Here is a 23,893-nt window from a genome sequence, read left to right on the forward strand (position 1 = left end):
AGTGACATCTTATACCAGTGGGGCGAGGAAACATTCATAGGGCTCGTGTCTCTCAGATGCAAATAAGAATTTGGGTGCAAATATATCAAGCTCTGGAGCATGTTCTGTCTAAATTGCTGTTATTTGTTTTTCTGCCTCAGCTTTGTCTTCTGTAGAATTCCAATAGTAGCCTCTTCCCTTCTAGGATGGCTAGAGGATAAATGTGATGATGTCGGTATCCTGCCACATGTTCTGGCCGGTGTTACATGACATGGAATCTCCATCCCCTGTCTTCTGTCTATGTCTTTGTTTCCTAAGGAATCAGAAGGAGAAGACGAGACTATGAAGTATTTCTGCAGAGAGTGATTGATGATAAAAGGTTGGAGTCTGTAAGCTGCTTCTTAAACACAGCCAACAGTAACAATTAATTTTAAAATGACAACTAAATAAATTGTACAGGAAACAAAGGCAGAGTGTCTAGGAATATGGCTCAGCTGTATAGCACCCGAGTAAATAGAATGCTCGAGGCTAGAGTTTGAGTCACAGCACAATAAAAGTGAAGCAGCACACTCTGAACTCTGCACAGCCTGGTGAGCACCTCATTGTCCTGTGCCCTGTGCTCCAGCAGTTGTTCACTGTGGCGCCTTTGCTGCTGGAAACAATGAGCAATGACACGTGATCTCAACCGCTGTTCAGAGGCCTGTGTTGCCACCATGACACTGCCATGATGGGTGGACTTGCACCTTAGTATTGGCCATCAGCACCAATCAGAAGCACTTGACCCAGCCCTGACCCCTGCAGTGCTGTTACTCAGCCTTGTCCCACAGCTCTGACCCCAACTCTTCCCACTCCTGCTCTTGGTCCTCATCAGCTCTGGAGCGGCAGTGGAGTCCAGGCAGAGGTTCTTCTCCACCAGGATAGACAAGGAGACAGGAACAGAGAGGAGCAGAAAGAACCCACTGAGTGTTACGTATACAAACAGCCACCTTTCCCTGTTGGGTTTAGTCTTGGATTTTTTATTATAGATTCATAGGGAGGAGCTCAAGGGAGATACAAACACACATACACACACACAAGAGGTTAGATATGGATGTCAGTAACATGGCCAAAAAGCAGTCACAGAATAATAGGGACTGAATTTGGAAAAATTGAAAAATCCCAAAGTCCCACAGAAAGCATATTTGATATCTGGCAAGAGAGAGAGAGAGAGAGAGAGAGAGAGAGAGAGAGAGAGAGAGAGAGAGAGAGAGAGAGAGAGAGAGAGAAGTGAAAACAAAGAACAAAAAACCTAGTGGCAGGGAGGATGTTACACCTTTTAGGTGAAGACTAAAATGATAAACAGACTTAACAGAGCCTCATTGCTGCCCTAAGAGACTGCAGTACCACGATGTTTTTCAATCATAGCCCTACTGGTCCATTGCCTAGATAATGTACAATGACCCAAAAAAATCTTAGTGATTTGGCAATGATCACCCATCTAGTGAATGGTAGAACCAACTCCAGGGCCTGGCCACAACCCTTTTGAGTGAGGCTGAATCTGCCATGTCTATAACATGCTTGATTGTTTGAGTTCAAGCTAATGACAGTACCTGTGGTCTAAAAAGCCACTCCTGCTCTTCAGAGCTGTGCCTACTCCATGGTGGTAATGCGACCATCCCAGAGGTCAACATGAAGGGAAAGTCAAACTTTAGAGGTTTCCATCTACACCAGGTGAACCCACAGGCCTAAAGGTGAAGATGGCAAGTTTGGAGGAAGGAGAAGTAGATCCACAACTCTTACATCCAAGGACTCCTTAATTGGCCCCCCCATAGGCAATGCTTCACTAATTGACCATGTGAGAACTGGATCATTTGGTAAAATGAGTAGTTCACATGGTGTTCTGGTTTTATATCCAGAGAAGGAAGTGAAGATGACCATGACAATCAGGGAGAGGATGGCCAGGAAAGGGTTGACAGGGTGTCTTCAGAGAATGCCATCCCATCCACTCACTTCTTCATAGTCTGTCCTTTTGATGACACCTTTCATGAGAATTCACATGGGACAAAAACATCTTCACATTTTTTCCAATTCCTAAGATTACCCACAGATCTCTCCACACTTATTCTCTCCAATTTTACAATTCTGTTCCATGGCTCTTCACAACCATGTAACCAACCCATGGGCCAAAATGCACTCACGAATATAGACTCTTAACTGGAAGACATTTCTCCTTCCAAGAAAAGGGATAACCAAATGTCCTGCACAGTGTTCTCTTCCCTGGATTGGTTTCTCCTCACCACTGTTTTCACCACATCCCAGCAACAGCAGACAGTGCTCTGCTGTCCACTTTCAGGTTTGACAGCCATGTACACACAACCATAGCATGAGTTTGTTCCTCTTCCTCAATACAACATAGAGAACTGCCTTTGGAGATCACAGACTCAAGCTTTCAGGAGGGTGGAACCTGGCAGAAAATTAGAATTGGGAGGATATCAAGTCAAGGTCTGCAAGCAAGGCAACAGTTACCCAAAACGGGGGCCAGTCCCCTGCATGTCCCCCTTTTATTAAAAAATGAGCTTCTGACTTGGGTTGTGTGGGACAACAGCAGGTCACCTTACCCGTCATGGAGATGCCTGCCCAGGCCACACAGGTCCTCTGTCTTGGGTTGGTGAGTGCCCCGGAGGTATTACCCATCTCTGAATACTCATTATCATACCGGCTCAATCATGTGTGAGCTGCATGGTTAATTGCTGCCAAAGATCTCAAAGTGACAATGGGCTTGCAATCAGTGTGTTCGATACAGAAAAGACCAACAGAGGTCCTATCTCACCCATAGCCAGTAGGGATAGTATCCCAAAAGCAACTGGAACTTCAGTTTATAAATTTATAATTTTCTAAGACAATCAAGATGTATATAACTACTGAATTAAATTTATCATGCCCAATAGAATGAAAGATTAACTAACTGTAGTAGCTACTTTTGTTGCCAGGTTCTCCACTGTGCTAGCTGTAGTAAGCAATTATGAAATGGTAATCCCAGAAACAGTAGAAGCTGTGTGCACCATTGTTATAACAACAACAGCGGCAGCAGCAATGTCACATTCTCTTCTGGATTGTGTGGACATCCACTGGCATGGATACAACTCCAGGAACACGAACCGCCAAGGCCCGTTTTTCTTGATCCGAGCATGACTTTGGCTGGCAGCTGTTCTGGAGAATCCAATCTCATGGCTACAGTTCCTAGGCTTACATTAATGCTTTCCAAAGCTGGCCATATTGGGCTCTCAATCTCCATTGGCATCAGAAGGGTAGATTTTTTCATGATGACCCATTAGGTCTCTGTCATATGGGGCTTCAACAGCAGCCACAGGACGCGTTCAGTGTTCAGGAATCCAAACAGGAACCTCATTGTCCTGAGGAAAGACATAAACCAAACTCCGGGGCCACACCAACACTAGATCGGGTCTCCTCCACGTGCTAGTAGAAAGATCCATCCATCGCTCCAGAGGGTGATTTGCAATGGGAGCCCTCCAGTGCTTATCTTCATCAGATCCTCCAGCAGAATCCACCGATAAACTCCAGCAGAATCCACTGATAAAAATATTTAAAATATATAAAACAAGGGAAAGAATAGAATGTGAAAAGGAATGATGAGCCCCTAGTTCTCCGTCTTTTTAACTTTAGTAAAATGTTTGTTTGTTTGTTTTGTTTAATATTTCAAATTTTTCTATTTTTATTTATTTTTTATTGTTTAAAATAAATTAATTTATCTATTTTTGTATTATCATCTTGATAGAGTATGTATTCTTATCTTAATAGTGAGATGTTTCATTGAGGCTTGCTCAGTAATTGAGTAAAACCGAAATTTATTATAAGCCACAGTCATCCTAGGGACCTCCATGATTATATATATATATATATATATATATATATATATATATATATATATATATATATATATATAGCCTCCATGGTTCTATGGGTTGTAGTCTGATTTTTCTTTATTTTACATCTAGAATCCACTTATGAGTGAGTACATACCATGACTGTCTTTTTGGGTTACCTCACTCAGAATTAATTTTTCTAGTTCCATCCATTTGCCTGCAAATTTCTTGCTTTCATTGTTTGTCTCTGCTGAGTAGTACTCCATTGTGTATATGTACCACATTTTTTTTCATCCATTCTTCCGTTGACGGGCATCTAGGTTGTTTCCAGGTTCTGGCTATTACAAATAGTGCTGCTATGAACATAGCTGAGCATGTGTCTTTATGGTATGAATCAGCATTCCTTGGGTATATGTTCAAGAGTGGGATGGCTGGGTCTTGAGGTAGTTCGATTCCTAATTTCCTAAGAAACCGCCATACTCATACTGATTTCCACAGTGGTTGTACAAGCTTACATTCCCACCAACAGTGGAGGGATGTTCCCTTTGCTCCACATCCTCTCCAACATTGACTGTCATTGGTGTTTTTGATCCTAGCCATTCTGACAGGTGTAAGGTGGTATCTCAAAGTTGTTTTGGTTTGCATTTCTCTGATGATTAAGGATGTTGAGCATTTCTTTAAATGTCTTTCAGCCATTTGTGGTCTTTGTTTTGTGAATTCTCTGTTTAGCTCTTTAGCCCATTTTTTAATTGAACTGTTCAATATTTTGATGTCTAGTTTCTTGAGTTCTTTATATACTGTGGAGATCAATCCTCTGTCAGATGTGGGGTTGGTGAAGATCTTTTCCCATTCTGTTGGCTGTCTTTTTGTCTTATTGACTGTGTCTTTTGCCCTGCAAAAGCTTCTCAATTTCGAGAGGTCCCATTTATTAATTGTTGTGCTCAGGGTCTGTGCTGTTGGTGTTATATTTAGGAAATGGTCTCTGGTGCCAATGCATTCGAGAGTGCTTCCTACTTTCTTTTCTATTAAGTTTAGTGTAACTGGATTTATGTTCAGGTCTTTGATCCACTTGGACTTGAGTTTTGTGCATGGTGACAGATATGGATCTATTTGTAATCTTTTACATATTGACATCCAGTTATGCCAGCACCAGTTGTTGAAGATACTTTCTTTTTTCCATTGTATAGTTTTGGCTCCTTTGTCAAAAACCAGGTGTTCGTATGTGCATGGATTAATGTCAGGGTCTTCAATTCGATTCCATTGGTCCGTATGTCGGGTTTTATACCAGTTTCAAGCTGTTTTTATTACTATAGCTCTGTAGTAGAGTTTGAGTTCAGGGATGGTGATGCCTCCAAAGGTTGCTTTATCGTATAGGATTCTTTTAGCTATCCTGGGTCTTTTGTTTTTCCATATGAAGTTGATTATTTTTCTTTTCAAGTCTGTGAAGAATTGTGTTGGGATTTTGATGGGGATTGCATTGAATCTGTAGATTGCTTTTGGTAAGATTGCCATTTTTACTATGTTAATTCTATCTATCCATGAGCATGGGAGATCCTTCCATTTTCTGATATCTTCTTCAATTTCTTTCTTTAGAGATTTAAAGTTCTTATCAAAAAGGTCCTTCACTTGTGTAGTTAGTGTTATCCCAAGGTATTTTGCATTATTTGTGGCTATTGTAAAGGGTGATGTTTCTCTGACTTCATTTTCAGCCCTTTTATCATTTGTGTATAGGAGGGCTACTGATTTTTTTGAGCGCCCAACGTGGGACACAAACCCAGGACCCTGAGATTAAGAGTCTCATGCTCTACCAACTGAGCTGATATTGGTAAAATTACTATGGCCACTCCACGTAGTTAAAAGGAAGATTTATTTAGTGGGTAATTTACAAAAAAGGGAAAGGTAGGTTGTGGGGTCTGGGGAAGGTGTATGGGAGTCCAGCAGTGTTCTCTGGAGCTTTGCTCCGTCAACCTCCACCGTCGAGGGTCCAGGAACAAAGAGCCCGCTGGCCCACCTAGATCTCGGGTCTCCCGGCACCTCCCTTGACCCTGCCTTGTAGGCGTGACAGTTCCTGAAGCCTCAATGGGGGTTGGAATTTCCAGATCAAAGCAGGAATGGCTACCCACTACAAATATTATTTTAAGGTTTATTGATTACCTAGGTACCAAGGGGGCTTTGCTATGTCCAGGGTGGGATATCAGGGAAAACAATCTACATACACTATATTCTTATGTCTGTTAACTTTATTCCTCTAAGATAAAATTACATCAATTCAGCTATAGTTCCACCAGGCATTCAAGACAGGAATAACTCTAGACATTACAAGCTCTATATCCATCTATTTTATTTCTCTGGAATGAAAATTGTCTCCATAACTACAGTTCTTTCTAGTTCCCTAGCCCATAGTCCAGCTAACGACTAACTCCTATGCTTTCAACCACATCTTCATCCTCTGTATCCTCTTTCTCCATCTCTGCTACTCTCTACTCCTGGCTCTCAGAAAACTCTACTCAAGATCTGCTTACCCTCTATGGAACCTCTGTCATCCTCTCTTCTCTCTCCCCATGCTGTTCTCTCTCTGTCTACAGAAAATACCTGCCCTTTCTTTCCCTGGGGCTCTGGTTCCCTGCCTCTTCAGGAATGTTGTTTTACCTCACACCTTGATATGTAAAAACCTCTTTTGTTTTCAGTCAAAGTGCTCTAGAGAACTACTAGGCCTCCCCAAGGGGAGGGGATGCTCTGAGCTTCATTAGCACAGGGTTTGTCTCCTGCCAGCTTGTCTCCTAAGCTCAGCAGGGCAGTTAGTAACTTTGTAGGTTCAGCAGATCTGGAGAGCTGAACTGTTTACCAATAGGTCTGGGCACACTAGGATTTCATAGCAGAAGACTGCTGAAATATTAAAGGCTGAGTAACACCAAATATTCATAATAAATGGCTTTGCCTTTTGACAGACCCTTGGCCAGTCAAAGTTCAGCTTTAATACACAACTGGAGCTCTATGATATATTCTTGCAGCCCTAAAGAAAGGTTGTTACTTTTGTTTATGTTGCATGTGTTTAACTCTGTGAAACTGTGTTACTGTGCCTGTCTAAAACACCTGATGGTCTAATAAAGAGCTGAATAGCCAATAGCGAGGCAGGAGAGAGAAATAGATGGGACTGGCAGACAGAGAGGATAAATAGAAGGAGAAATCTGGGAGAATAAGAAGAAGGAGAGAGAAAAGGAGGAGAGGAAGGCTGGGGGCCAACCACCCAGGCACACAGCCAGCCATGGAGTAAGAGTGAAAGTAAGATGTACAGAAGTAAGAAAATAAGGCTCCATGTCATTGTTTGAGGGCTGGCAGTCCAAGAAAGTCTGAAGAGGAAGTCTGACTACATACATAGATATCCACATAAAAACGAGTGTAAATGGGCCCTTCCCACATATCATACAAAATAATTCATTCAGAAAGGATCAAAATCTAGTAAATTTTCATGATATTGGATCAAGAAATAATTTTTTAGGTCTACTGCAAAATGACAAGAGACAAAACTGCTTGGTCAGGTGGTGTGAAGTATGCCTTTAATTCTAGCACTACTAGGTCAGAGACTGGACGATCTCTGCATTTGATGCCAGCCAAGTCTGCAGTGAGTTCCAGAAGAGATTAGGCTAACTAAGTATAATCCATCTTTATTTTTTTTTTAAAAAGTATATGAATTGTATTATATCAAAGTAAAAACTTTTATAACACAAAGGACATCATCAAAGAAACAAAAATTCTCCTCTGTATGGTGTCCCATCCTGTAATCACAGCACTGCAGAGGAGAATGAGGAAAGATTGAAAGTTAAAGGCTGTCTTCAGGAATGTGAAAAGTTCCTGATAGTCTAGGAAATGGGAGAATTCTCAAAAAAATATATGTATGTATGTATGTATATATGTATATATATATATATATATATATATATTAGTATTGAGGATAAACTATAAAAAAAATGTGACCCCAGAATAAAACTGGAGGGCCTGAGGATGCCGTAGGAAAGAATAATTCAGGCACTAAATGAGAGAGGAATCTGCTGATTGGTCAGGTAAGAGCTACTCTGAAGATGAGAGGTAATCCATACCCACCACCAGGAAAGGGTAGAAAGGAGCCAGCAGTCATAGTCAACAGTTGGACATGCCCTTGGCTTCTGCCTGTGAGGAGAAAAGTTGGGAAGGCTCTTAGAAGAACCCAGCTTTCTCCATTTTAGAGTGGTCTTTTGACAGATAAGGTCATCATGCTTCCCGATAGACCACACTGAATTCATGTGTGAAGTTTGTTCTCTGAGTTATATTACTGCTGTTCCACAATTTATCAACTCACTTCTGTCATGAAAACACACACTGTGTTAGCATATAGGTCTCAGCCTTCTGCTGTCTCTACTGTCATGCTCTCCACAGTTAACATGTTTTGTGTTCATTTATAGGTATGCTGTTATTTTCTAGGAAATACAGCAGGCTATATAATGCATAATACTTGCTGCCTTCTAAGTAGAGCAGCCAACATATCAGACCATGGCCACAGAACTTGTATTACTTCTGTCTAGACAAAAAAACCTTCCACCTGCTGCTGTCAGGCTGGACCATACTACTTGCTTTGGGCAAAAGAATATGTGGACAGAGAAGCAGGTCACTCTTGGGAGCTGAGTCATTGTGAGTTTGTCCACTGTTCCTCTCCTTCTGTCCTAGGGTGATCATGTTGGAGATAAGATTTCTACTTCAGGATCGATGTGAAAGGTCAGAATGTCATTCCCAACCTACAGCTAAGATAGAGCAAAAAATGGGTCTTTGCAGCAATGATCGAGTAAGATTACTGAGGTGTTTGGAATTGTACCTTAGTGTAGCCTGTCAATCAAGATAGCCACCTTGGTTTCACAGTGGATTGACCTAGTTATCAAGTGCTATGTTGGTCAAATGCATAGGACACTAATTAAATAAAGATGTTGTCCCTTTACCAAAAAGGGATAATCACTCCAACTTCCCCTGGATTGTGGGTGACTAATCTACCCTACCATGCCCATCACCTTGAGAAATGCCCTCTTGATGTCTTTGTTTCTCAGACTGTAGACCACGGGGTTGAGCAAAGCTGTGAAGGCATTGTAAAAGAGTGAGACCTGCTTGTCTCGCTCAGGGGAGTAGCTCGAGTTGGGCCTAATGTAGATGTAAGTGGATGGAACATAGAAGAGTGTGACCACAGTCAGGTGGGAGGCACAGGTAGAAAAAGCCTTACAGCGGCCCTGGGTGGACTTGATCTCCATAATTGCCATGGCAATATGAACATAGGAGGCCACAATGAGGGAAATTGGAATAATACCCATAAAAACACACAAGAGCTGGTCTACCATCTCAATGATGTGGGTATCCATACAAGCCAGGCTACGTACTGCAGGGCCCTCACAGAAGTAGTGGTTCACCTTGTTGGGCCCACAATATGGCAGACTCATGGTGAAGAAAGTATGTAACAAAAGAGAGAGAAAACCACAGGCACAAGACCCAGCTGCCAACCGAATGCACAGTCCCCAGTTGAGGATAACAGTATAACGCAGTGGGTAGCAAATAGCCACATATCTGTCATAAGCCATGACAACAAACAAGGTACATTCAGTAGCAGCCAGAGAACCAAACACATACATCTGCAGCCAGCATCCAGCAAAGGAGATGGTCTGAGATTGAGCAACAAGATGCACCAACATCTGGGGCATGGTGGTGGTGACATAGCACATATCCAACAGGGCAAGTATACAGAGGAAGAAGTACATGGGAGTGTGCAGCTGTGTGTCCAGGCAGATCAGCATGATGATGAGCCCATTGCCCAGGACTGAGCATAGGTAGATGAGAAGGAACACAATGAAGAGGATGCTCTTGGTCGTGGGGTCACTGGAGAAGCCAAGCAGGATAAACTCAGAAACCCAGCTTTGGTTCTTCTCTGTAATCATCCACATGGTGGGACCTATAGGAGAATCACATTCATCTATGTATCATCTGACACATGGCATCTATAAATGCAGAAAGGGAAGATACAGGCTGGTGAGATGGTTCCAAATTTAGAAGCACTGACTGCTGTTCCAGGGAACCAGCTATTTCAGAGCTGCCTGTGCCTCCAGTTCCAGGGGATCTGACCCTTTCCTCTCATCTCCACAGGCAAGAGTAAGACATGGTGCACAAACATGTATGTAGGTAAAAACCCATACACCTAAAATAAAAAAAAATAATAATACTTTTTAATTAAGAAAAGAAAGGTTGGGTGTGGGTTCTGAGCACACTGTTCAGTTTCCATGCACACTTCTCAAGTTACTGAACCCCAGTCTCTTCATCTATCAAGTGAGTCTGATGACACCCATGTCTCAGGACTATGATGAATATCTAAAGCCTCTCACAGAACTCCTGGAAACACCATGTAACACATGACATGTTGCATGCAGTCTCACATTCTCATTCCATCCTTGGGAAGGAAGAGAAGAGATCCTCACATTAAGAGCCTCCTAGCTACACCCACTGAAATGAGAAGCTCTGGGGCCAACTGTCTCAATGAATAAGGTGAGAGCAATTGAGGAAGGATCCCCAATCAGTCTCTGAACACACACACACACACACACACACACACATACACACACACACACACACACACAGCACAAACATATGCAAAATATAGTAAACATTAGGCCAGGCTGTAGTGGGGTTCGCCTTTAATCCCAGCACTCGGGAGGCATATGCAGGCAGATCTGTGTGAGTTTGAGGCCAGTCTACAGAGCGAGATCTATGAAAGGTGCAAATCTACACAGAGAAAACTTGTCTCGAAAAACCAAAAAAAAAAAAAAGAGAGAGAGAGAGAGAGAAAGCATTAAATGAAGACAGAACACATGTCATTCAGACACAGGCCCTCACACATACAGTCTCATGAGTAATTGATAGGGATTCACAACAGCCCCCATGTTGGCATGTTTTGCAGATCTCCTTCTCCAAGAAATTATTCCTCGGTTTGGGCTTCCTGCTTCTCTTCAGTCTGACAATGGCCCGGAGTTCACCTCTCAGATTTCTCAGACACTAGCTAAGGCTCTTAACATTCCTTGGCATTTTCATATCCCATACCATCCTCAATCCTCAGGAAAGGTGGACCCTACCAACCTGTCTTTAAAAACTATTCTTACTAAGATGTCACAGGAACTTCACCTTGACTGGGTAAGATTATTGCCTCTGTCTCTTCTCAGGTTCTGGGCTCTTCCTAAAAAGCCTCTTTGAATTTCTCCATTTGAACTAATGTATGGAAGGCCAGTTCTAACACCAGGTCTTTTATCTGACCCTCCAACTGTTCCAGATAGCCTGTTAACTCCCCTCTTATGTCACCCAAGGTCTATGCTATTGAGCTTTACAGACTGTTCATTACCTCAGACATGTGACAATAATTGTCCACCTCCAGTCCACATGGGGATCAGGTTCTTCTCTTCCCTCCAGGCCAGCGCCCTTCACCCCTTTCCCCTAAGTGGCAGGGACCCTCCAAGGTAATTCTTGTGACTCCTACAGCTGCTAAACTCAAGGGCTTTCCTCACTGGGTCCACCTGTCTCATCTAAAACCTTTTCTCTCACCTCCATCCCAGGAAAATCTCTCTTCATATACAGTAAAACAAGCAGGGCCTTGTACTCTGAAGCTCCAGAGGTCCTCAGGAACCACTGCCTTATCACCAATTCCAGAGGAATAAGGTATCACCTCTTCCTTTCCCAACTAGGGCCACACAGAGGCGGGAGCAAAAGGACCATCAGAGATATCCAGGCGGTAAGAAAAAATGTAATATAACAGTCTATCATTGTTCAATACTCAGCAACTGATCACATGCATTTCCTAAATGCTAAACTAATGAAGGGAACAGGTGTCTTAAATAAACTACCTCTGATAAGGCTTGTCTTGGGTAAAAATTAAGTAGAGTACTAAGGCCAGATCTACCTCAGATAAATGTCAACTCCAAAAAAAAGTAATAATGAATCTTTTTTCTCTAAGCTTTTTCTCTGTCACCAGTATCTTGTCAGACAAGAGGCTCCCAGCCTAACCACAAAGGATGGACAGCTGAAGAACAAGGGGATGGCAGAACTTCATTCCAGGACTCCCATCATCATCCCAGGACTTCAGAAGCCACCTTCCCCTTTTCCCCAAGAGCCAACCAACGCCCATCATTCAGCCGGAAGCAGTGTTTGAGTGAAACGACACCCTATCCCCACTCAGCTGCCATTTAAAAACAAACAAACAAACAAACAAACAAGAGTCCAGGATGATAGGGATTCACAACAGCACCCATGGTTGTTTATGTTTGCACATGCCCGGTGGACCTAGTGACTTCTGCCTAGCCATTTCCAGGTCAAAACATTTCGCGGGACCAGGACCCCATGTCTTTTCATGGTTGCATAAAGCACACAGCCCCACCATGTGATCTACACGCATGTGTGGAATAGCCACATGGGCCCGTGTGCGCAGGTGTGGCCAGCCTTTATAAGCCTGTGTCATGTTTCCAACTCCATCTTTATTCACGTGTCTTTTCACAAGCCTGTCACATCTGTCTCTCTTTCCTATCTTAATAAAACTCTTGGTTGAATTCTGTCATGTTTCATGACATTTCCTCGCAGGGTAAGAGTGCTGCCAAATAACTAACAGTAATGACAGAGGTTCACGTGTGCAATGCACTGGAGACACTGGAGTCCTCCCAGGGAAGGCTGATGAACTATGTGGAAAAGGGAGCAGCAAAATCATTTCTTCCCTGTTTACTCCTACCTCCCTCTGCACACAGATGATCAATTCTGGGTGTACTTAGGACTTGAGTTTAATCTAAAGCAACAAATTTTTGAAATCAAATTGATAAATATATTTATCATTTTAAGGGAAACAAAGGTAAGACTTCTTTAAAAGAGCACTTTCCATGGAGGAAAAAATAATAATCTAGCATAATCAAAGTGAGTACTCAAAATATTTATACAAAGGATTAGAAAAGCACAAACATAACAACAGTTGCTCCAATGGAACAGTGAACAGTATTTAAAGGGCATTTCACAAGGCAGCTGTCTAGTGAGCACTGATGAGGATCAGGTTCTCAGCACCATTTCTCATCTGGAAATTACAGGAGAACACCACAGTGCCAATGCCCACCTGCCTGTTCTCCATCTCACATCACCACACATCTACAAGCATGGCTACAGTAACAGATATCTAGTGTTGACCAGAGTAACTGGATCTCATGGGAGAGTAATTAAAATGATCCCCTTAGTGTGTGCCTGGCTGTTTCCTAACGTTGAGCACACTTAATGCATTGCCCCTCAATACATATGTTAACTACAGTTCTGAAACAATGTTTAAAACACAAAGGCACATAGAAACACATGCTCTGGGAAAGACATGTAGAGGAAATTTCCAACCACTATTCACAAAAGTCCGAACTAAGGCACCACTCATACGCTAACCAGCAAGACAATGGTTAAGGTGGGAATTGCTTTTCCTGGCAGTAGAAATATGAAAGAGACTTCTAGACATCCTCAGTCTTCTCTTCCCCTGTCCTCATCCCCTCTCCTGACCAGTCCACTGCTCATGACCCTGCCCTCTGTCCTCCTTTCAGCCCAGGTCAGGAGCCCATCATCTCTGCCAGCAGTTCTGCATCAGCATCTCCACTGACTATGGTGGTATTTTATTTGTACTGAAATGTGATTTTAATTGTATGATAATAAAGTTGCTTGGGGTCAGAGCTATTAGAGCCATAGCAAGAGCGAGGCGGTGGTGGTGCACACCTTTATTCCTAGCACTTGGTAGGCAGAGCTAGGTAAATCTCTGTGTGTTCAGGGATACAGCCAGTATTGGAGACATATGCCTTTAAGACCTGGATGGCTGAACTTACAGGCAGTGACGAGGCAGTCACGTGTTTGGGTTTACAACCAATGAGAAGGCAGAACAGAAAGACTATCTAAAGACAAACACACAGGAAGTAGGTCTCTTTCAGAGAGGTAGGAGCACCATAGGAGGAAGGGTAAGATTTTAGCTCTGAGCTCTGACCTCTTGGCTTTCTCTTTTACATAGGTTCTGTGTTTCTTATTTAATAAGATGGTTGGTTACATCTACATTTGGCGCTCAACGTGTTGGGGAGAGTTTCCACCTAAAACCTGAGAAAAGATTCTAAAACGGAGCTAAAAACAGCTTCCTAACTGTCTCTTTCAAATAAGTGGCAGTTGCCGGTTTGAGCAACTGGTGCGTTCCTAGCGTGTGCGCTCGATCTGCCTTATGGTGGGAATGAGGTCCCTGCAAGTGGCACATTAAGCTGCATGGTGGATTTAGCCTTTGCTAGTACAAAAAAAAATAAATAAATAAAATAAAAATAAAAATAGAAGATTCTGTGCTACACGCTGCTTGGATAAATGCATAGATCCACAATAGCTCCCAGAGCTGGCAGTAAACTACCACCGCCATGTTGGGAAGCTGAGGTGGGCGGAGCCAGGAGCCATAGTGCTGTTTAGGCTTACAAATGCCGCAGTTTAAAGCAATAGATTCACAATAAGACAGATTCAGATGGAATAAGACTTTAAATGCTTTACAATGTGTGTAAAAACGTACATAGGCTTGAAAGAGAGAGGAAAAGGAACATGGACAGTTCTATAAAGAAATAGAAAGTTTAAAAAAAATAAAGTCTTTATAGAGAAAGTAAAAGTAACATAAAAAAATAAGCCATGTAAAGATGGATATCACACAGAGAGTCTGGATTATATTGTCTTTGAGATTTTTAACTGCAGAAAAACATTTGATCGTAAAAGATGTTGAGTCAAACCAATATGTATATATTAAAGATTCCTTGAATTCAAAATTTGGATATAAGGATGTGTTACTTTGGAAAGGAGACTCTGCTTTTGTTTTCACAGAAAGCAAGAGGCTATGGATTTGTTCCAGATTAAGATACATCAGGTTTGACCAGCCAAGAGCCCCTGAAAGGTCTCCGATGACACCATGGCCCAGATGATCCAACATCCAGAACGGACTGAAAGCAACTGGCTCAGACAATACACCTCATGGACTATTCTATAATTCTAAAATTTTCTTTGTATCCCCATAAGATACAGCACCCCCTCCAGCAGGGAGTAGTAAGAAAAGCTATGCCCAAATTCCCAAATTATATGTAATTTTACTTTGTTAAGGTTAAAACCTTCTTTTTTGAAAAAAAAAAAAGAGGGGGGGGAGTGCTGTGGGATGTTCTGTATGTCCTGTGGGAGCCTGTTCTTGGGATCCTTGTACCTTTACCCAGCAGATCCGAATAAAGGATGATTAGGACCACGGGCCTGAGTGCAGGTGTCTGAGATGGTCTGCACTTGGCTGTGCTGTGGGATGGTCTGTATGTCAAGTTGCTCTGATTTGTCAATAAATAAAACCTGACTGGCCGTGGCTAGGCAGGAAGTATAGGCAGGACTAACAGAAAGGAGAAATTAAAGGTCAGGAAGGCAGAAGGAGTCACTGCCAGCCATCACCCTGACAAGCAGCATGAAAAGATGCTGGTAAGCCACAAGCCACATGGCAGGGTATAGTTTTGTGGGAATGGATTAATTTAAGCTATAAGAACAGTTAGCAAGAAGCCTGCCACAGCCATACAGTTTGTAACTAACAGAAGTCTCTGTGTTTACTTGGTTGGGTCTGAGTGGCTGTGGGACTGGCGGGTGACAAAGATTTGTCCTGACTGTGGGCTACAACCTACCCTTTGCCTCTGTTTTACTCCTCAATACAGTCTTCTCTTTTTAATTTTAAAAAATTATTTTCATATAATATAAGTTGAGCATGTCTCTTTTCCCCAACTTCTCCCTGACCCTCTCCACTCAATCTCATGCTCTTTTCCCTCCCACACTTTCTTTCAAGACAAAACAAAGCAAAACAAGCTACAGAAAAAACAACAACAACAAACCTAAGAGAAAGAAATCAAACAAACAAAAAAATACCAAACCAAAACCAAATCCATGGAGAAAGTCTCCTGTTGGCCAACTGCTCCCAAGTATGTGGCCAGCCATAGAATGTACCTGTGACACTCTATTGAAGAAAACTGTTTTTCTCTTTCTTGATAGAGATCAATTGGAAATAAGTTCTTGTTTAGGGGCAGGACTTTGTGTCCACTTCCCTTTCTCAGTGCTGGGCATTTGTCTTCCCCAACATGTTCTTCATGTGAGCCCTGTAGTGGTTTTTTCAAAGTCTTCATATTGTTCCTACTGGTCCCTGCTGAAAGCCTTCTAAGAGCTCCCAAACCCTGTCATTTGAGGCCGGTTCACAGGTCATTCCTAAACCTCCTGCTCTGTGGAGACTCAGCCTCAGCACACAGCTGTCTCCTCCATCTCCTCTCTCTATGAACAAAATTCCGATACTTACTCCCAGGATTCTGCATGCCTCTGCCTCTCTCATATTAGGAAATCCCTAGCTTCTCATCATGGAGGGGGACCACCATGCTCACTGTGGTGCCCAATGGTGACCACAGCAGGACTCAGACAGACCAGGAAGCCTTCCCTGTTCTGCTACAACCTCCCTACCTAACACTTGTAGGATACACCCTGCATTTTTTGTTCACTGACTGGTTGCAATCGGAGAATCCTAGGAGGGTCTGATATCAATTTTGATACCAAAAACACTTGGGCAAACCCTTTGTTTCTCTCTTGTTAACTGAAACCCCACACAACTAAAGAAGAATTATCTCTGAAGGAGTATGGCTGTATGGGAGACTTTCTAACCTTTGTAATAATAAAAAAGAACTAATATTGGCTCAATTGTACATTCAAGCTATTGATGCACTAACTTTAGTTTAGCAGCACAACAGTTCACTGAAGGAAGTATTCTTACCTGTGTGTTACAGGTGAGCACCTAAGGCCTGGAGAGGGAGGTTTGTTTCAGATTGCAAGCTCAGCATGGGAGAAGTGGGGTTGAGAGGTGTGTCCTCAGAGCCGGACTCTCAGTCACCTTCTCTGCTTCTGGCACACAGGCTCTGAAGTGAGAATGTGAGGAAGACAAAGTCTACACATTGTCCATCTAGTTGAGCTTATTGAGACTCAGCACAGGCCAGAGCCCTTCTAGATCAGAGCTGGATGGCTAGCCACAGACCAGCTCTCCTGGTGAGATTTCCCCTCCTGTCTGAATGTGGGAGGCCCTGGGATGTACTGAAAGTAGAATGATCCCAGGAGAGAGGATTTGAGGTGTGATTTCTATGGCATTGAGACACCATTTGGTGATCCATAGCCTGTCATGTTTTACCAGCCCAGTGGTCTCTGATTTTGCTTACAGTGTCCCAACAGGATGGTGACCCAATTCTATTAGACCAGGATTCACCCAATAAAGACATCAGAATTGATGGCAGATTGCAGGCCAGAAAAGTATTGAGTATGCAGGGCTAAATATGTTAGCCCCAAACTAAAAAGCCCGAATCTGGAAGGTTTAAGATCAGGGGTTCTAGGATATATTCTACTGTATAGCAAGATTAAGGCCAAGCTAGGCTACAGCAGACTAACCACCGGCACACAAAAGAAAACAATCATGATTTCTCTACCCACACAGTGCATCAAGCTGTGACTCTGGTGTGGGAAGACTCCTTCAAAGACAATTGACCACCACTGCTCTCTCAGGGACATGGCTTTCTGCTTCACTTGGGATCTTTTAGCTTAGGACTCTATATTCTTTATGTCTCAATTTGAAACAGGAAAACTCTCTGTAAATATTTATTAAATTAATAAATGGACAAAGGAAGAAGGAAGTAAGAACACAAGGTTGAGAAAGAGAGGAAAGAAGAGCAAGCAATGAGGGAAGAGATCTGGGGAGTTTGAGATGAAGCACAGAGGACCTGAGATGGAGGGCTTGACTAATTATTATATCTAGACCCACTTACCTGAACCCCACCCATAAGCCAAACACCAGTGACCATCTTACCACTTTAAATCCAGGGAATGTGTCACTGAGTGGCTGTTTCTTGCTTGTATGAGGAAGCCCCATAAAACGATTGAGTCCAGAGACCTGGGATTCTAGGCAGCTCAATCTCCAGAAAAATTCCAAGGTGCTGTAGAGTTTGAGGACTGAATCTCCTGCTTTCTCTGCAAGTAGCCCAGCCCTGACTCCTGAAGATGGCATCTATAAAATCTTGCTTAACAAAGGCAAGCTCAAACATCTTCACATCTTCCCAATGGGACCAAAGACTGAGGTTTTATGACCCTGCCTCCTCTCTGAGCCTCCCCAGGGGAGCTGGGGAAGGACCATTTCTGTTCCCAGTAGGGATGCTAAGATGATCCCTGGATAATGTCAACAAGAGCACCTCAGTGAGACCCTTGGGGGCAGAGCAGGAGGAAACAACCCACAGAAGGAGAAGTGGTGACCTGTTCCCTTCTCTAGACTAATTGGAAATTACAGCAGCTCAGAGAAGAGGAGGTGGGACTTGGTTACCTGAGACACAGGTTAGGGACTTGAGTTCTCATTCTGATTCCTCCTTTACAGCCCAAACCCTGAGCCCTGACACTCATGAGCCCATGTTGGAGTCACACTCCTCTTTCTTCCTCAGCTACCTTGGGGTAATCACAGTCCTCCCTTCTTTACTGTGTAATACCTGAGCAAGTCACCCAGACCTCTGATGTAATAAAGAGTCATCAGTAATGGGGGCAGGAGGGTTAGCTCTGGGAAACACAAGATTTGCTGTCCTTGCAGAAGACCCAGTTTGGTTCCCAGCGCACACATGGCAGCTCACAACTTATTTGAGAAATCCACGAGATTTTGCTTAAAGAGTATCAGGTAATTTATTAAGATATAAGTTGGGGAAATATACTCACAAATTACAGACCGAGTAAACAGCTGAAATCTTCTTTGTTCCTCCAGGAGCTAATGTACCTGGCTATCTGGTCTCCTTTCACACCAAGAAGAGATGGTAACCCCTCTAACTTGCCTGTTAGGAAGTCACATCCTCAGGCAAGAAGTACCACCTCCTTCAGGCCATATAGCCCAAGATCATGGGCAGAGCAAATACCACTACACACAACCATCTGTACCTCCAGTTTTAGAGGTTCTAGTACCCTCTTCTGACCTCCCCTAAGCACATATGTGCTGTATATACAGACAAAATACTGACACACATAAACAAACGAGCAAAAAGAGTCAAGTATGACATGGTAACATGGAAGTCAGCCGTGACATCCCCGTGACAGTGGAGTGAGAAAACTCTCTGAGGGGTTCATGTCTCTTGGATGCAAATAAGAATTTGGGTCCAAATATCAAGGTCTGGAACATGTTCACTTGAGCTTTCTGTTTTTCTGCATCAGTTGCCTCCTCTGTAGAATTCCAATAGTAATCTCTTTGCTTCTAGAATAGCTAAAAGATAAATGCGATGATGTCAGCACCCTGCCACATGTTCTGGCCAGTGGTCCATGACCTGGAATCTCTCCACCTTCTGTCTGTGTCTTGGATTCCTAAAGATTCTGAAGGAGAATGCTAGACTATAGTATTCCTGGTTAGAGAGATTGATTGATAAAGGGTTAGAATTCATGTGAGCTGCTCCTTCAACACAGCCAACCGTAACAGTTCATTATAAAATGACAACTAAATAAATTGTACAGGAAACAAAGGCAGAGAGTGTCTAGGAATGTGGCTCAGCTGTATAGCACCCGAGTAAATAGAAGGCTCGAGGCTAGAGTTTGAGTCACAGCACTAATAACAGTGAAGCAGCACACTCTGAACTCTGCACAGCCTGGTGAGCACCTCATTGTCCTGTGCCCTGTGCTCCAGCAGTTGTTCACTGTGGCGCCTTTGCTGCTGGAAACACTGAACAATGACATGTGATCTCAACCGCTGTTCAGAGGCTTGTGTTGTCACCATGACACTGCCATGATGGGTGGACTTGAACCTTAGTATTGGCCATCAGGACCAATCAGAAGCACTTGACACAGCCCTGACCCCTGCAGTGCTGTTACTCAGTCTTGTCCCACAGCTCTGACCCCAACTCTTCCCACTCCTGCTCTTGGTCCTCATCAGCTCTGGAGAGGCAGTGGAGTCCAGGCAGAGGTTCTTCTCCACCAGGATAGATGAGATAAACAGGTTCAGAGGGAAGTAGACAGAACCCACTGAGTGCCACATACAGAATAACACAGCCACCCTGCCTCTGTTATTTTTAGTCCTGGATATTTTATTACAGATTCATAGGGAGAGGCTCAAGAGGGAGAGAGACACACATTTGAGTTAGACGTGGATGTCAGCAACATGGCAGAAAAGCAGTCACAGGATGGGGACAGAACTTGGCAAAGGTGAGAAAGCCCAAAGTCTCCTAGAAAGCATATTTGGGATCTGGTAAAAAAAAAAAGACAGACCAGAGGGAAAAGAAAATAAAATGAAAAAATGTTGGGGGTGGATCTTATGCCTTTGTGAGTGAGGACTCAAAAAGGTAGGCAGACATAACAGAGCCTCATGGCTGCCCCAAGAACAGCACACTCTGGTGTTTTAAATGACTGCAGCATGAAGAGATTCCCAAGCATGGTCCTAAATGGCAGTTGCACAGATATTCAACAATGACCCAGAAGACATGAGTGATTTGACAAAAGTCACCCATTTAATTAAAGGCAGATCTAACTCCAGGCCCTGTCCACTTGCCTCTTGGGTGAGGCTGAATGTGTTATGTCTATCACATGCTTAATTGTGTGAGTTCAAGCTAATGGTTATACCTCTAATCAAAATTTCTAATCAAAAATTCTCCTACTGCTTAGAGCTGGGCCAGTTCCACAATGGTCATGAGGACACTCCAGAGATCAACATGAAGGAAATGTCAAACTCTAGATATTTCATTCTGAACCAGAAGGACCATAAAGGAGAGGAATATGAGCTTCAAGAAGAGAAGTCAGCAGATCCACAGCTTGTACAACCAGGGACTCCTTAATTGGCCCCCAACTGACAATGCTTCATTAATGGACCATGTGAGAATTGGCTTATTTAGTTAGATGAGTATTTCAAAATGTTTTCTGGTTTTATGTCTAGAGAAGGAAGTAAAAATGACCATGACAAGCAGTGAGAGGATGTGGCCATGGAAAGGGCTTGACAGGTGTCTCCAGAGAATGTCATCCCATCCACTCAGTTCTTCATAACTTTTCCTATTTAGGACACCTTTGATGAGAATTCACATGAGACAGAAACATCTCTAACAATCTTTCTCATTTGTAAGAAGGCTACCCACAGATTTCTCCACACTCATTCTACACCATTTTACAATTATATTCCATGGATGTTCATGACCTTATAACCAGCCCATGAGCCACAATGTACTCATCAATATAGACTCTTACCTGGAAGGCATTTCTTCTTCCAAATCAAAGGAATGACCAAATTCCATGGTCAGCATTCTGTCCCTTGAAAGGGTTTCTCCTGACCACTGTCTTCAGGGATATCCAGAAATAGCACACAGTGCTCCACTGTCCACTTTCAGTTGGGGCAGGCATGTCGTTTAAAACCATGTGTGACCAGAATAAGTTTGTTCCTCCTCCTCAATTCACCATAGGGAACTGCCCATAGGGACCATAGTCTCAGGCTGGGGAAGGGATGTAGCAGGAGTACAGCACATGGGCCACTTGTTCATGTAACTACTTGTGCCTTCATGGACTACTAGAGATATCTGTGGGTGCACACTGATATTTGACGATGCCAGCTTTCAACCCACTACAGGGGTGCTGATTTAATTATGGGCACCAATGGAAAAAAAATGATAAAAGAAAACAAAAGCATTTTTATCCATTGAAATATATTTTGTATATGTATCTAAATATCTGATAAATATGCATATATACATATATATGGCAGGTGATTGAGTTCACATGGTCATTGAAGCTGTGGTTCATGTAATAGAAGACTATATTGTTAAGATGTCAATGCATCCTAAACAGATACACAGACTCAATGTGCCTCTAGCATGATCCTAGCAGTCACTCTTTTGAAATTGCCAAACAAATCCTTGAGTTCAATGGAAAGTGCAAGGGTACCAGAAGAGACCTCTGGTGGTCTGAATAAGAATGGCCCATAGGCTCATATATTTGAATGCTTAGTCATCAGACAGTGGACCTCTTTGGAAGGATTAGAAGGATTAGGAGGTGTGGCCTTATTATAGTAACAGTGTCAATGGAGGTGGGATTTGAGTCTCAAAAGCCCATGCTAAGTCGGGTGTCTCTCTGTCAGAGGATCAGGATGCAACACTCAGCTACTGCTCCATGACATGCATGCTACTGTACTCATGTCAGGATGGTAAATGATGAGCCAAACCTCAGACACTGTTAGCATGCCCCCACTACATGCTTCACTTTATAAGAGTTGCTGTGGTCACAGGGTCTCTCCACAGCAATAAACCAGCAACTAAGAGAAGGCCAAACAACCTTGAAAGAAGGACAATGTGTAAGAACTAATGTTTTACACTTTTGAAATCATCCACAAAGCCATAGAAAACCTAAAAAGGATGATACTGGACTGAGATTGACATGGAATTTAAGAGGCAAGGATTGTCACTCCAGACACAAGCACTAATACGTATTGACTATTTTAGTCAAGAGCATAAAGAATGTTCAATGGAGAAAGGATAATATTTTCCAAATGTGGATGAGGCACATGGATATCCACATTAAAAAGAATGTAATTGGGCCTTTGCCACATACCATTCACAAAATTAATTCACAATGGATCGAAACCTAAAAGAAACTTTAAAAACAAAACACAGGAGTAGATTTTGATTACATGGAATCAAGAAACAATTACTTAAGTCTACTGCAAAATGATAAAGAGATAAAAGTGCTTGGCCAAGTGGTGTGGAATATGCCTTTAATCCCAGCACTCCTAGGACAGAGGCTGGAGGACCTCTGTCAGGTTGAAGCCAGTTGGTCTATATAGTGAGTTCCCAAACAGCCAGGCATACCCAGGGTAATTCTTTCTCCAAAGAAAAAAAAATGCATTAATTGTATTTTACCCAAGTGAAAATTTTTAAAAATGCAAAGGACATTATTAAAGAAGAATAAAACTGGAGAGCCTGAGGCCTCCGTAGGAAAGAACAGTTCCGGCACTGAATCAGAGAGGAATCTGCTGATTGGTCAGGTAAGAGCTACCCTGAAGATGAGAGGCAATCCATGCCCACCACCATGCAAGGGTAGAAAGGAAGCCAACAGTCACACTCAACACTGGGAAGTGCCCTTGGATGCCACCTGAAAATTGGAGCAGCGGTTGAGAGGTTCTGATGAGACCCCAGCTCCCTTCACCTCCAGCATTGCATCATTGACAAAAGAGATCATCACGTTTCCCCATAGACCACACCAAGTTTATATGTGAAGTTAGTTCTCTGAGTTATATTTCTGCTATTCTACAATCGATCAGCTTACTTCTGTCCTGACAACATACACTGTGCTACTTAGCATATAGGCCTCAGCCTTCTGCTGTGTCTACTATCATGTTATCCACAGTTAGCACGCTTTGTGTTCATTTATAGGTATGCTATTGTTTTCTGGGAACTACACCAGGTTACCTAAAGCACATTACTTGCTGCCTTCCAGGTAGAGGCACCAACATATCAGACCATGGACACAGAACTTGTATTACTTCTCTCTAAACAAAAAAACGTTCCACCTGCTGCTGTCAGGCTGATCCATACTACTTGCTTTGGCCAAAAGAATGTTTGGACAGAGAAGCAGGTCACTCTTGAAAAGCTGAGTCGTTGTGAGTTTATTCACTGTTCCTTTCCTTCTGTTCTAAGGTGACATGCTGGCTATAAGGTCCCTCCTTCAGGGTGGATGTGAGAGGATAAGTCACTCTCAGCCTACACATACAAACATGAGCAACAAATGGATCTTTGCAGCTATGATCCAGTAAGATTACTGAGGTGTGTAGACTTGTACTTTAGTGTAGCCTGTCAATCAAGACAACCATGCTGGTTTCACAATGGTTTGTTCCAATAACAGGTACTATATTGGTTCCAATGCACAGGACATTTACATAAAGGTACTGTCCCTTTCTTAAATAGTGAAATCTGTGACCCCAAGGCATTAGGCGGCACTATGATGAACAAATA

General features: G+C 42.8%; 1 protein-coding gene and 1 long non-coding RNA gene across 2 annotated transcripts; both read right to left on the bottom strand.

Moving 5' to 3' along the window:
• On the bottom strand, nucleotides 1-18,394 carry LOC119087355. Its single transcript, XR_005090765.1, has 3 exons — nucleotides 18,268-18,394; nucleotides 16,684-16,825; nucleotides 1-292 (listed from the first exon to the last, which is right to left on the bottom strand). It is a non-coding gene; the product is annotated as an uncharacterized LOC119087355 (long non-coding RNA).
• Nucleotides 8,577-9,796, bottom strand: LOC114704960 (olfactory receptor 2A12-like). The gene has a single exon (XM_028886511.2). It carries the CDS (start codon nucleotides 9,794-9,796, stop codon nucleotides 8,858-8,860), a length of 939 nt encoding a protein of 312 aa, XP_028742344.2. The 3' UTR covers nucleotides 8,577-8,857.
• Nucleotides 18,395-23,893: the final 5,499 nt, after the last annotated feature.

The sequence above is a fragment of the Peromyscus leucopus genome, chromosome 2 (assembly GCF_004664715.2).
Source record: "Peromyscus leucopus breed LL Stock chromosome 2, UCI_PerLeu_2.1, whole genome shotgun sequence".
Taxonomy (NCBI): Eukaryota; Metazoa; Chordata; class Mammalia; order Rodentia; family Cricetidae; genus Peromyscus; species Peromyscus leucopus.